The sequence below is a fragment of the Hippocampus bargibanti genome, linkage group LG14 (genome assembly GCF_051943395.1).
Source record: "Hippocampus bargibanti isolate YZ-2025 linkage group LG14, ASM5194339v1, whole genome shotgun sequence".
NCBI lineage: Eukaryota > Metazoa > Chordata > Actinopteri > Syngnathiformes > Syngnathidae > Hippocampus > Hippocampus bargibanti.
In genome coordinates, this window is record NC_142747.1 from 21,116,637 (window position 1) to 21,131,746 (window position 15,110).

The window sequence follows — 15,110 nt, forward strand, 5'->3', positions numbered from 1 at the left end:
AAGTAGAGGGCGGGGTTACGCACTACTTTTTCTACTGCTGACAAGGAGTCTCGAGACCTTTTGTGGATCAATATGACTTCACACATAAGGCACACCTGCACGTGAGTTATCTTTTGAAGACAATCAAGGCTTTTGGGTGCGCCTTATACACGGGAAAATATGGTAGGTAAGTTTGCAGGCGCCAGCAGTTGAGTATGCGTACATCCATTGAATTTCAGGGATGCTTAAAATTGTCCTGCTTTAAGAATAATGCAACTTTTTCAATCACTTTCAGTTGGTATTTTTTATGTACAGTGATACTTCAGCCAGAAAGTGTGTGTGAGGCGAAAAGTGTGTCTTCCAAACATGAATTTCCCATAGGAAACCATTAAAATGAGAATAATCCGTTCCCAGGTCCCTATAAAACATAATTTTCGACTAAATAAACCTTAAAACGACACAAAATATGTATGGAAAAATCACCATTTTATTAATAGAATGGAAAAGAGTAAAACCACACTCTATAACTCATAAGTATTTATTAGGATTGAGCATATTTTTATATTTGTCACATTTGGCGAGTGCAGATTATAAATCTTTGAGTACGGGTAGTTTATTTTTGTTGTTTTCTTCAAAGTTCTATTCATCGCAGCCCTAAAAGATTGAAAAGTCTATTGACCATGATGGAATGAACCAGTCCGACCGCCGTGTACGTGGCATACTTGCTTGGTACTTCAATTTCTTTGCGCATCCCGGCACTCTGGTCATATTTTGCTACTTTGTGCCACCAGAACAACCAACGCAAGCTAAGCGCTTTCACAACTTGCCGAGTGCCCACCAGGGCTCCCACGCCAACCAGGAAGCGGGCGCTGCCGGACGCCAGCGCGTACCCGGTCAGTGCGGGTAAGGGAACGGGTAGCGCTCCTTTGGGTTCAAAGGTCTCCCCTAATTGTTTGTTGAGCCAATATCCCACAGAGCAACCGGCCCCGGCTCCCAGGATGGTGGTGGTGTCGCCGCGGGTGGTGCTGTAATGATCCAGTTGCGGGTAGTTGTAGCTGAGGATGAGCGGCAGCGTCAACGCCAGGATTGGCGACGCGCTACTGGTCAGCTGGAAGCGGTCGAAGGCCTCCCAATACGGGTAAGTGAGAAATAATAGAAGGGCCGCCAGTAAAACGCCACAGATGACATCCTAAAGGAGAAATAAGGCTACGTTAAGAAAACTTTGTATTATTATTATTATTATTGTTATTATTTATTATTATTATTATTATTATCAGTGCCTGAAATAACGTCTGCCCGGATGCCCGGAACTTACAGAACGTCTCCGCCCAGATGGACGACAACTTTTTCAAAAAAACAAAACAAAAGATTTTTTTTCAAATCAAACGTTTGCTTGATTGCGATTTTGCAATCTTCGTTTGGTTTGGAAATTTGCAAACTCTGCAGCCAATCAAAAGCCTGCATCGAATAACTTTGTGCTTCTTGGTGCATTTGCTTATCATTTTCCAAAGTAGACGCACATAGAACGCAAGAGAAGTGGATAAGTGGTTAGGAATCAAGCCCCAGAAGAGAGACTCAAAAGACGCTAACAAAATGTATGACGCTACAAAACGTCAACATACTACATTGAAACCATGGTGGAAAGAGGAGCTCACGACGCGACGCAAACAGTTGGACTTTGATCTGTCAACATCAGGTAGCCAGCGAGGGAAGAAGGGGGTGTGTTCCGGAAGAGTCCGTAAGTGTCGAAAAACCCTGACCCTAATTATTTAATTTTGCGCCCGTGAGAGCTCACCAGAACCGAGTGCATGCCGGTGTAGAGACGACTCAAGCACACCATCGTCGACAGTGTCACAGCCATCAGCAGACCCGTCTCAAAGTGGAACTGCCATGAGGGGGGAAAAAAAAACAAACCATGGTGACTGATAAGTGACCGTCAAGGCCTGCAAAGCCTTCTCCGCTGGCCTAAAAATAGCAGAATCACGGACTGATGTTAACTCATTCACTGCCATTCCCGAATGCATTCAGGAATATGAAATATGACGTAGTGCGCCATTCCCCAATTTTTTGGGTTATGTTTTTTATTACTTAGGTGCTGATAAAGTGCTGGCCAGACCTCTAGCATTGTTTGACTTTGACACCTGTGGTCTAAGGTTTCTGACGCTGCATTGAATGTTTATGTCGTCCTAAAACCCAATATTCTGTGGGTCCTGGAATTCAAGTGACAATGTCTGGCAGTGAATGAGAATTCTTTTTTGTCCATGAATTCTTATGAAAGAATTCCAAATTGTCTTTCAGCTTCCTTTTCCCCCATTGCACTGCTTCCAGATCTGTGTTTGCGTATTGAAGCAGTTAACCAATCACATTTCAGCCATCATTTGTTATCAGGATCAGAAATCTACCTGGACGCCTTCGCACTCCGTCCTGCAGGCCCTGTCGCATCTTCAAGACCCCAATGGACATCATTAAAAAAGGTCGGTCGGTTATTTCCTGGTTAATGGTACCCCCTTGTGGACTTGTAGTAAATCACACCACCATGTTTTTCAGTCTGGATTGATTCAGACATAGCACTACTGAAGGCCCAGGGATAAAATCCACAGCCGGCCACTGGTGACCATGATGAGATAAAGAACGCGGTGCCACGTGAGGACCACCTGGCCATCATTAACTGTGTTTCGAGCAACAGGTCTTGTTTGTTCACCGTTTCTATCCCAGTGACTAGAGAAGCCTCCTGCCTTCATCCACCACCCCGTCCACGACGATGTCTTTTCATGTCGGCAAGCAGCTGGGAGCCTATTCACTGGTAGTTTATGAAGAGAGAGGGTTTTTTCAATAGGCACAAAGGATTCCAAGAATGGGAGGGGGGAGTCGGGGTTACTCTGTGATTGACTGTGATGACCTCCAACCTGCTCCGGGAAGTTTCCCTGAGGCCTTACAGACGTTCAGGACGTTCTACATCGGTCTACAAAGTCATCTGCGGCAATGCTAATCTCTTTGTCCTGAACTATAGGTCCTGACCGAAAGTACGAGATCAAATGGCCGAAATTAGCTTTCTCCGTAGGGTCTCTGTGCTCTCCCTTAGAGATAAGGTGATAAGTTCTGATTAGGATGCCTCTTGGACTCCTCCTTGGTGAGGTGTTCCGGGCATGCCCCACCGGCAGAAGACCCCGAGGACAAACCAGGACACTCTGGGGAGACTATGTCTCCCCAAAGTGTCCTGGGAACGCCCCAGGATCCGCCAGTACGAGCTGGAAGAAGTGTCCAGATTTGGGCCCCCGGCCTTGATTTTGATACAACCTCCATCTTGAAATAGCTCTTCATCTAAAGCCCGGACCTTCATGAAGGAATGCCGTAATTGAATCATTGAGTGTTTTACTGACACGCTAGTGGATTAAAGCGATAAAGAGGCGAAGGAGTCGTGAGAAGGAGGAGGAGGAGAAGGCGGGGAGGTTGAGACGATGACTGACAGTCATTGACTCCCCGGAGTCCATCAGGAGACCAAGTAGTAGCTTGACAGATGTTTGTTGAGAGACTGATGGAAAGTCCAGGCCCCGTCCCACCCAGGCCTTTGTCCAGACTCCCGATTGGGGCTGTTTGATAGACAGTGGGGTCGCTCCCCATCTTCCCACTTGGCTAAAAGTGGCAAAAGCTTCCATACACTGACCTCAATAGCGTCCCTCCACCACTGCTCACTTCAAGATAGGACATTCAGACTAAAATACAAGCACACCAGACCCTTTTTTACTAAGAGCTATGGTCATCTGCATTTTTTTGTCACTTTTCCAGTCGAGAAGTGTTAGAAATTCCGCCTTTGAAGACCTGTAGCTCATCTTTCGAGATTTGTCTGGTTACTCTTTTGAGACCCGACCTACTCTGCTTCTCACTGGCGAGTGGCTGTTAATTTAACTTAGCTGTACACTAGTGGGAGTTTCATTCTTCGTAGCGTAACATCTGAGCTAAATTTGAAATTCTCTGACTCATTATTCGAATACATCAACAACCACGCAGAACCCCTTGACTCCTTATCTGAAGTCAACAGTCTCCAACTTGGGTCTTAAACTTGACCGTGACTTGAACCTAGACCGAGAACCTAGACAAATCGGTGCCGTTGTTAAATCCAGCAGCTTTCATCTCAAAGAGCGGACTAAAATTGTACCCAGCCTTTTCTGTCCCCTCTATTTAACCCTTTCATGCACCCTGTAACCTGTTCCTGAAAGGTTAAAGTATGCCTGACTCAGCATTTTCATTGGTATCATCAAGTGTTTCTCACCTGGACTCTGGAAGGGGCACTGAGTAACAGCGTAAAGGAGATGGCAGTGGCGGCCATGGCGTGAGTGGAAGGCAGCCCATATTCTGCATCGACTCGCGTCTCCAGCTTGACCACAGGAGGGGAGCAAGGACGGGGCAACTTCAGGACGTCTTTCAGCACCTGGCCGATGTACATCACCAGCTATAAGTGAGGAAATACACACAATGGGTGAGGGGAAATGAATGGAGATTGGATTGGATTGGATTGGATTGGATTGGATATGCCTTTATTAGTCTCACAGTGGAGAAATTTACATTTCACAGCAGCAAAGTGATGAAAGATGTTCTTGTTTACGGATTCCATTTGCAACATCATACCCTAAGTGGACAATCGCAACCTGAACACATCCCTACTAATCACATATCATGATGACTTACTATTATTTATCGTTGAAAAGGTTTGAAAAGGATGAAGCCGTCATCTGTACTTCTTTGAAGGTGTCGGACGTTGCCTTTGTTAATGCGGCGAGTGTTTGTACAGCCGCCCCCATTTCAAGCTCGGATAACTCCACATCCATATAATTTAGGAATTAACTTTTTTTTATGGTGAAAGAAGAGGAGAGTCAAAGGTTTCTAGCGCTGTCTTGAATGTTTATGTAGCCTTTAAACTCAATATTCTGTGGGTCCTGGAATTCGAGTGCCAATGACAAAAAAAACCCTGGCACTGGAGTGGACACATTTTTGCACATGGTCTGGCAGTGAATGAGTTAAAATGTACTTCAGTTGTCAACCCCGAGTTGCTTTTAATGTCGGGAGGCCCACGTAATAATACAAAGACCCCCATGAACCTTACACCAGTCCATAAGCACAATGGTTGGTCGTTGTTCGAAGTTCATAGTGATGCACAGCCCCTGGGGGGGAGACAGTCCAAATGGTCCACTCAAAGTGACAGAAAGCACATGAGGCCTATAAAATATTCGCGGAGCACAACCGGGGTGAGGAGAACACAGAGGAAAACTGATAATGGCTAACTAGAGGGCGGAGAATTAGTATGTTTTGAAGAGAGGGTATGTGTGTGTCGGGTAAGAATTCACACTGGGGCCTAGTGTAGCCAGGATCTCCAAAAGAATGCTATCTCCTACCCTAAGGGGGGGGGGGGCAAACTAGGGGTTCAGTCACAGGGCACCCACTCGGGGCTCGAGGCAGGGACACAAAAGGCAGAAAAACACGTTGCTTGACACATACTCACTCCTTAAAATGTCCAAATCTTATTTTTGGTCTATCATCGATGGGGTTCAAGGCTCTATCGTCTTGTGAGATCATCTAGTAGGCAAATTTTGTCAAAAGGTAAAAAAGCCTTTTCATTCTGACATCTTCATGTATGACCTCTGATCAGTCTGGGTCGCAGTGGACCCTTGGCCTGAGGATATATGGACAAGGACGACGGTGTCACGGACAGGTCACTCGCTGGAAGGGGGTAGAACGATGAAAGAAGGTTGAAGGGTGAAAAGAAGAAGAGTGGATGCTTTGTCAACAGCATTCTGCGGTCTTCAGACCAATAACATGGACATGAGGTGTCCTAGAAAGGTTCCAGGACTTCTGTCATGACAGTATATTCAAGTCAAGGCTACAAAGTAGCTCTGAATATAGCGGTCGGTCTACGTGCCAACCCTAAACTATGGTCACGAGCTATGGGTCATGACCAAAAGAACAACATCCTGGATACTAGCGGCCGAAATGAGCTTCTTCCTGTCCGGGCTCTCCCTTATGATAAAGTAAGAAATTTGGTCATCCGAGAGGGCCTCAGAGTCGAAGCACTTCTTATCACATAGAGAGGAGTCAGATGAGATGTTCCGGGCATGACCCACTGGCAGAAGACCGCGGGGATGACCAAGAACAAGCTGGAGAGACCATATCACAGAGCTGGCCTGGGAATGCCTCGGGATCCGCCAGGAAGAGCTGGAAGAAGTGGGCAATCCAATTCAATGATCTAACCCAGTGGTTCTTAATCTCCACCAGTTTCATATGCTCATTCACCGAACCCGTCTTCCGATGACTGTGCCTACTAACTGCACAGTAGACTGAAGAGTGGACCTCTGTGGTGGAGGATCCACCGAATCCCTGAGACCGACTCGCCGAACCCCTAGGGTTCGATCGAACCCGGGTTAAGAACCACTGATCTAACCAGTGAATATTCAAATAACTATAACTGGAATATTTCATTCTAAATCGATTTTCTCTTAGGGTGACTCAATTTTAGGGACTTTTGAGACTGACCGCTGGTTTGATCTTATAAATGTTCAGCCATGAACCCTCCGTCATGCTTTATGCTAAAATGCTAGCGGCTGAAGTAAAGTTGGCCAAAGGCTTTTTCCATTTAATGCCCTCTATTTTTCTTCAATCACCATGACCTGGAAAAAAAACCATATTTTGACTTACAGTCCACATGTTGACGAGGCGTCGACAAAGGAAGGGGTCCAAGTACCAATGGATGCATGGTAGACAGGAGATATAAAAAACTTCATGACCAAGGCCAGCCGAGAACAGAAAAAGAATGTGTAGCAGCCAGTTCCTCACTTCATACTTTGGTACGCTGCGGTCCTGTTATACACACATATATATACACACACTGATGATATACAGCTAACATCTGACTTACGACCACGACCTCCAGACCCTATTTTTAACATTTTAATTCTACGCCTGGAGAAATGGAGTCATGGCTGCTGACAGTAATTGTGAGACCTGTTAGGCTTAGGGTTCCCTTTTGAAGAAAACCAAGGCTTTTGGGTGCACCTTACACCCCGGAAAATATGTTTTTTAACTTCAATGTCAATACTTCACATGTTTTCCGAGTCACATTCATCAAAAATGTGATTTTAGTCAGCGGTGGTCCATCTTAAAGGCTAACATCATTGGAATTTGTTTGACACTAGTATGACTACAAATCTGCAACGTGTCGAGATGTAAGCAGACAGGCTAGCAAATATAAACACTTTTTTTTTTCGTCTGTGTAAGCTCTCAGTCGTACAGGAGTGGTCCATCGATGAAAAGGTTTTTTCAGCCGCCATCTGTACTTCTTTGAAGGTGTCGGACGTTTCGCCTCTTATCCAAGAGGCTTCTTCAGCGAACTAAAATCTTACTGGTAGTTTCGGCCGTATATATATATGCCTACTGTCCAGACCTGGCGGTGCCGGACTCTGCTATGCTATGTCCCTGCTCTCGCTGCACTTTTTTTTGCAAATGAAGATATGACTGTAAACAGAAAAAGCAAGACTAACAAAACCGGCCTATCAGGGTTTGAAAAGTCAAAATGGCACAGTTTTCCTTGTCTGTTTTATATTCTACCAGCGTTGTATTTGAATGCTTTTTCTCGGGTTGCAATAGCAAAGTTAGCGAAACGCCAACAGTTGCAGTACTTACATCTTTGTTGTATTTATCATTAGAATTGCTGCACTGGCTCTCCCCCTGACTGTGACGCGTCGGCTGGACCAGATAAAGTCCACATCGTCGCTGAAAGGCCGCCACAAGCTCCGAATCCTGCAGGTACACCAGGGCCTCCAGTTTGGCCGGTGGAGAGAAGATGGGCTTAAATCTATGGAAAGCGACTTTGACAAGAAGTAAACACCGCAGCGCCCACGCATCCGGCTGCTCTAAATGACAGGTACGCGCATGCGGCTGGGGCGTGCTGGCTGCGCTCGGGAAGAACTGGTTATCAGGAGCGCTTGTAAACGTTAAAGCGACCTTTCTTCAAAGGTCTGGGTGTGGTTAACGTGTGTGACAAGTTACTGAATTACGCAGACTCTGTCAGGTAGGTAGAACTGTAGAAGTAGTTGTGTCAAAGAAAAAGAAAGAAAATATAGATTGGGAGAAGTACTGGTGATACTTCTGATTATTAGTCATGTAAAATAAAAATGGAGCATCTGAAATGTACTTGAGTATAAAGTGAAAACTTGCCTTGAAAATAAATACAATGACTGTTTTCATCACTTCATACAGCGCCCGGGTGTGAACATAATTTTAATCATGCAGAGATATTGACTTTCCAATTTTGCAGGGATGATAATAACAATATTAATAATAATAATATGATACATTTCCAAAGCTGGGAATAGTCAATGTTTCCAACCAGCACTGTATGTAATCCGACATTATGCTCAAAGAACTGAAAATCATCCGACGGATTTACACAAATTAATTTGTCAAAAAGCTGATTTTTTGGGGAAGATAGCCTAATCCGTGTTTCATTCGTTCATTCAATGTGTGAACCTACTCTTCTCTTATATTTAGATCTCATAATAATAATAATACATTTCAATTCAAGCGCATAGAAATAGATATAGATAGAAAGGTGGATGGATAGATAGATAGCTAGATAGTAAGCTAGGTAGAAAGGAAGAGAGCTAGATAGATAGCTAGATGGCTAACTAGATGGCTTGAAATAAAGCTAGATAGAAAGCTTAATAGCTTACAATTACAATATGATATGGACTTGACGGCCATCTGCAAACTCCCGAAAAATCAAAAGGAGGAACTTGAGTGACTGTTCATAACGTCGGTCAAAACATTGCATGTCATTTCCCGGCCGCCCCCATCATGGCGGGTGGATGATCCTTGAGTCACTCGCTCGGTGAAGCATGACATCATCCGCGAGGGCGAAAATAGGACAGCCTTGTCAGATTCAAGCGGACGGAGCCGGCGAGGATTTGCCTCCGATCAGCCGACGCCCCTCCAAGCTCTGCTAAAACCGAGCCGCTCGGTGCTCTCTGCGGGGACGATGGCGTCTCCGTGAGCTCGGCGGATCGGACGGGGACGGGGGGACGGGGGGGAGAGTACGATAGACGTCAGCATCTGTCCGCCAGCTCCCTTTGTGTTCCTCGGCGAAAGATGACATGGCAGAGGTCGATCTAGCTCTAGCATCAAGCGCAACAGACCCCCCCTCGCCGTCGCCGTCGCCGTCGCCCTCGCCCTCGCCGCCTCTCCTCTCCGCCTTCCCTTACGAGGAATACGAATGCAAAATCTGCTACAATTACTTCGACCTTGACCGTCGGGCGCCCAAGATTTTGGAGTGCTTGCACACCTTCTGCGAGGAGTGCCTGAACGCGCTCCATCTCCGGGAGGAGCGGCCATGGCGCGTCAGCTGCCCGCTGTGTCGCCACCGGACGCCGGTGCCGGATTATCGGATCCAGAACCTCCCCAACAACACCAAGGTGACGGAGGATTTCCCTCTCTACATCGACTCCGACCCGCTGCCTCAGGACGCTTTGCCGCCGTCCCCTCCGCCGCCGCACCCGGCGCTCGTCGCTCTCCGCCGGGGGGAGGCGTCGTCGACGTCGGGCGGCAGCCGCGACCGAAGCGGCCCCTCCGCGACGGCGTCCGCGGCCACGACCGTTTCCCGAGACTCGGTGCGTTATGACAGCTGTCAAAGCTGCAAGAGGGTGGCTTTAACCACCGGCTGCGTGTGCGTCATCTTCTCCTTCCTGTCCATGCTGGTGCTGCTGTTCCTGGGCCTGATTTTTGTCAACAGTCACGGCATCCCGCCCCTGCCGGCGGGACCCATTTGCTTGTCGGTGGCCAGCATTTTGGCCATGTTCTCCGTGGTGGTCACGTGGCTCATGTGCTGGCTCAAATACAGACCGGATCACGAAACGGGTCGTTTGTCGAGCACCGGAACCTCCAGGAGAAACGCCTGAGCTGCTTTTGGACTTTTTGTGCGAGCGTGTTGTGTCGCGTGTGGACTGAGATCCCCTTTCGCACCCCCCAATTCCTCAGTTGACCTTTTCTAGGGTTTTAAAATCGTTCTCACAGTGTAGGAAATACCCCGTTTGGCCATCCGGATCTAGAATTTTCTTTTTTTTTTCATCTTGGAACGACCCTTTTTTGTATGTATTTGGAACCCTCCTCGTAGCTCAACTGATATGCAGGCAAAAATCCGACTTGCGACCAACTCGACTTATGACCACCCGTACTTACGACCATGACCTCCAGCTATTTGCTATCTATTAGCTATCTTGATTGCTAGCTAGCTAGCTAGCTATCTATTAGGTATATAGCTGGCTGGCTATCTAGCTAGGTATTCGTTGGCTATCGATTGGCTAAACGTGTTACATAATCTCATCTTTTCACCCCAGTGACTGCGAGATATTGATTGGCTATTATGAGCTCTTTGCGAACACTTTACACCCCCTCCGGCTTTAGTCGTTGTTGCTGCAGGATGTCACCGTTTCCCCCCCCCTTCCCCTACACACACAATGAAAACTGCACCTGTAGGGTTTCCACTCTTTTCACCAAAGTTTCCTCAACGCTGGAATATTTTGATACTGGACGTTAGTCTCCGTGCACAATAGACGACTACAAAGTCAAGATTTCTGCTTTTTTTTTTTGGGGGGGGGGGGGGGATGTGCGTGTCCCTGACTACTCTTGTGCCTGGCCTTGTTGCTCAATCAAGCAACCTTGACTTTCCAATTATTGTGATGTGCAGCCAAGCATCCACCGGCTATCCTTCGTGGCTAGTTTAGCATTTAGCGCTTGGGTGCTCCTCGGATGAGCAGCGAAACATCCGACGTTCCGATGTTGTAGTCCATACATTACGAACCCATTCACAAATTTATTCAGGAATTGGAAACATGACGGAGAGCGCCATCCCCAAATGTGTTCGGGTTTTGTTTTTTCGATAAAGCGCTGGCCAGACCTCTGGCAATGTTTTTTTTTCCTTTTCCCCTTGGGGGCAGCGTTTCCCTTTTTTCCATGTTTGCACTTTTTCCGATGTCAGTTAGGAAAGAAAAAAAAAATAGTGTCGGTTGTCCTTTAATGTACAACTGCTTTCTCCACGATCAAATCCCAAAGTTGTGAACTCCGCATGGAAATCAAAGTGAGGCCAACCTTAACTTCAATGGTACCGCTGCCTCCCTTTTCCCCAACACTTCTAACAAAGCACTTTCCTCCCCCTTTCTTGACGACTCTTTTCAAAGGTTGTCCTTTATTTTCCGTGGACCTCCAAGTATTTGTTGGCTTTTCTGAGAATACTCTATGTGGTTGTCCAAGTACCAACATTTGCACAGAGAAATGCTTTTTTTAAATGTTTTGTTTTGCAAACATGAATACATTTCAGGAATAAAGCAAACATCAATATGGATGCCATTGTTTACAGTTTGACAAATGTATGTATCTATTTATTATTTATCAGATAGAATGTCAATAGGACTTGTGTTTACACCGCTTACTTTGACTTGTTGATAACTGAAAAATATTTTGTTGACAGGGCGAAAATCTTGCTGTGCATAAAATGCGCCTTCTACTGGAAACAAATGGATACTGCATGCAACAAAGAAAGCCTCAAATAGAAATGCTCTGAAATAAATCATCATCATAATCCATTTCATTTATCAGCGCCTTTCAAAACTCTCAAGGACACTTTACAGTCACAGGATATTTTCTTCTGCGGGTGAGCAGCGGCAGCCACATGCGCCAGCGTTCACTCAACCCGGAAGTTTTTTCATTATTAGAATGAATAAACAAAGCGATAAATAAATGCATAAATATAGAAACAAACAAATACGTACATAATTACATATATAATTACACAAATAAATAAATAAATAAATACATATGTATAAACAAACAAATAAATACATAAACAAACATTTAAATAAATACATACATAAATACACAAATAAATACATGTATTAATACATAAATAAATACATACATATATATAAACAAATACATACATAAACACTTAAATAAATACATGTATAAATACATATATACATACATAAATATATATAAATACATAACTAAATACATAAATAAATATATATAAACAAACAAATAAACACATAAGTAAACAGTAAACACAAATATATATAAACAAACACAGATCTATTTCTTTCTCGTGATGCCCTCAAATAGAGAACTATAAAAATATTCTTTTGAAATATGGAGCCAATATATAATAACCCCCCCCCTGACCCCTCACCCTGTTATTTGACCTTAAGTGAAATGAATGAGACTCGAATGTGCTTGTAAGTGGCCATGTGATGCAACTCATTTATTTCTCATCAAGAGAGAATTGTGACTTTGAATCCGTCCCCCCTCGTCCGTCCCCCCCAAAAAAAGCCCCCTTTGCTAATGGATTGGACACGCAGATTCCATGTCGCTTTTAAAAAGAGCCGTCTGTACCAAGTCGGAATCATGCCTCATGGTTCCCATTTGCCCCTTTTGCTTTTCTTCACTCTTAATATCCAATTTCAATAAGTCCACCAAACCCCCCCCCCAAATCGTCACGTTTATACGCGTCACAAATTGGGCCTCTCACAACCTTTTTTGTTGAGTAAAAGAAACAAGCGGACAAACACAATAGGCGGCCTATCAATATATTGATCCACGAGTGCGTTTTACGCTTGAAATGACGCGCAAACCAAAATTTGGTGTTGACGTTCTTTCTTATTTTGTTTGTTTTTTGACTTCAAGATGGCGCCGCCAGAGTGGTTGCCTTTACAGCAGCTCCCGTATTTTGTTTTTTTGCTGCTGTGAAATAAGAAGAAGAAAAAGAATAAATAGACAATGATAATAACGATAACAGTAATAGATAATAAGTAATAAATAATTGATAATAATAATATAATATAATAATAATAATAATAAGAAGAAAAAGAATAAGTAATAGATAATGATAAGTAACGTTAACAAGTAATATATAATAAATAATAAATAATTGATAATAATTGATAATAATTTTAAATAATTGATAGTAACAATAGTAATGATAATAATAATAAGAATAAGAAGAAGAATAGATAATGATAATAACGATAACAGTAACAAGTAATCGATAATAAGTAATAAATAATTGATAATAATTTAAAATAATTGATAGTAATGATAGTAACGATAATAATAATAAATCATTTCTAAGCACCTTTCGAAACTCTCAAGGTCACTTTACAGTCACAGGATATTTTTTTTCTGTGGGTGAGCAGCGGCAGCCACACATGCCAGCGTTCACTCAACCCGGAAGTAACTCAAATAGAAATAAAGTTAGCTAGCTAGCTGGCTCAATATGACTTCACATATAAGGCGCACTTGTGTATAATAATAATAATAATAAATCATTTCTTAGCGCCTTTCAAAACTCTCAAGGTCACTTTACAGTCACAGGAAAAGTTTTTCTGTGGGTGAGCAGGGGCAGCCACACACACCAGCATTCACTCAACCTGAAAGTAACTCAAATAGATAGAAAGCGAGCCCGCTAGCTAGATGGATAGCCATATAGATAATAACTAGTCAGCTAGATAGCTATCCAGCGAGCCAGAGAGCTAATAGCTAGCTAGAAAAGCTAGATAGCCATTCAGACAGACAGACAACAGATTGTAAATACATAATAGATAGCAAATAGCTAGCTAGCTAGGCGTTCAGCGTTCACTCAACCCGGAATAACTGAAATAGATAGAAAGCGAGCCAGCTAGCTAATAGATAGCTAAGGCGCAGGGTCATCTTTTGATGCAAATCAAGGCTTTTGGGTGCGCTTTACACATTTCTACTTCTTCTTTTCCTTTGACGGGGTCGCCACAGCCAATCAGTGTCCTCCATCTTCAGAAGTTTTGATCCGCATGTTTGTTTTGGCCAAGCTTTTACATCGGATGCCCTTCCTGACACAACCCTCTGTATTTATCCAGGCTTGGGACCGGCACAAGAAGACTTATGTGATACCTTGGCTTACAAACTTAATTGCTTCCCAGAAAGTGCGTGTAAGGCAAACAGTGTGTATTCCAAACATTAATTTCCCATAGGAAACCATTCAAATGAGAATAATCCGTTCTCAGGTCCCCATAAAACCTAATTTTCAACTCAATAAGCCTTAAAACTACAAACAGTATATGCTATTTTATGTCAAATAAATGCGCTATGGTATTGTAATGAAAGAAATCTATTCTCCCTAATTTGTTCAAAGTCCCAAGTGATGGAAACAAGCCGTCACAGCTGCACGATGGGCCATGTGTCCCCAATCATTGAGATTAATTCAATTAATACAAATCAGATTTATTCCTTCCTAAAAGCCGCCTGAAGAAATGAAAAAGGAACACAAAAAAAAAAAAAACACACAAATCAAAGGCCGATGAGCGCGAAGTGAAGCCGCTTGACTTGAAAAGAATCCAAGATTTTCTTCTTTTCAGCCTTGAAGAGATGAACGACGTGTGTGGAAATCTCGTCGTGATGCATGGCTTGACATTATGGGATGCGTGGACACTTCCGCAGACTGTCTTGTGAAGCCGTCTTGGCGTCGTATCCTGCTGTGGCGCACCCCCCTCTCTTCCCCTCTTTTTTTTGTAGCTTCTTCTCGGCTCAAAGTGAAAACCACAATAAATTCCTCGAGTTGCGCACACTTTAACACCATTGGTGTCAACTACAAGAGCGGAAACAAATTACAGGCTTGCAGTGTTGGGGATCAAGCGTTAAATGGCTCGCATTACTCTGCATGGCGGGAGGCAATAATTGCAACAATATATATTTACATTGATTTTTGGAGACCCCCACCCCTCCTTGTTATACGACTTGTAAATTATTATTATTATAATTAAGTATCAATATTTGTATGTCTATGTCCATGTATATGTATTACAATAATAATAGTAATAATAATACATTACATTTTAAGCGCCTTTCAAAGCTTTCAAGGACACACTTTACAGTCACAGACAAGCATAGCTACTATAATCAATAAAATATAATCACAAATAAAACGTGTGTGTGTGTGTATATATATATATATATATATATATATATATATATATATATATATATATATATATATATACGTATTAAACTTTTGATTTGCCACATTGGAAATTTCCACCTTGGTTTTAGTTTTACTAAGAAATAAT

At 43.6% G+C, this 15,110-nt stretch overlaps 2 protein-coding genes across 2 annotated transcripts; one reads left to right on the plus strand and one right to left on the minus strand.

The window, feature by feature from the left end:
- Window positions 1–501: 501 nt before the first annotated feature.
- On the minus strand, window positions 502–8,379 carry sgpp2 (sphingosine-1-phosphate phosphatase 2). The gene is made up of 6 exons (XM_089014337.1): window positions 8,363–8,379; window positions 7,651–7,975; window positions 6,667–6,828; window positions 4,250–4,429; window positions 1,775–1,864; window positions 502–1,168 (listed from the first exon to the last, which is right to left on the minus strand). The coding sequence occupies exons 1-6, from the start codon at window positions 8,377–8,379 to the stop codon at window positions 623–625; spliced, it is 1,320 nt and encodes a 439-aa protein (XP_088870463.1). The 3' UTR covers window positions 502–622.
- rnf228 (ring finger protein 228) lies at window positions 7,839–11,362 on the plus strand. The gene has a single exon (XM_089013323.1). It carries the CDS (start codon window positions 9,120–9,122, stop codon window positions 9,918–9,920), a length of 801 nt encoding a protein of 266 aa, XP_088869449.1. The 5' UTR covers window positions 7,839–9,119; the 3' UTR covers window positions 9,921–11,362.
- Window positions 11,363–15,110: the final 3,748 nt, after the last annotated feature.

Bases quoted from the DNA above. Each gene is read 5' to 3' on its own strand.
- sgpp2 (XM_089014337.1), bottom strand. The intron at 6,829-7,650 runs GTAAGTACTGCA...TGTGTATAACAG, and splicing joins ATGATAAATACAACAAAGAT to GACCGCAGCGTACCAAAGTA. The intron at 1,169-1,774 runs GTGAGCTCTCAC...TTTCTCCTTTAG, and splicing joins CCGGCATGCACTCGGTTCTG to GATGTCATCTGTGGCGTTTT.
- rnf228 (XM_089013323.1), top strand. From the start codon at position 9,120: ATGGCAGAGGTCGATCTAGCTCTAGCATCAAGCGCAACAGACCCCCCC.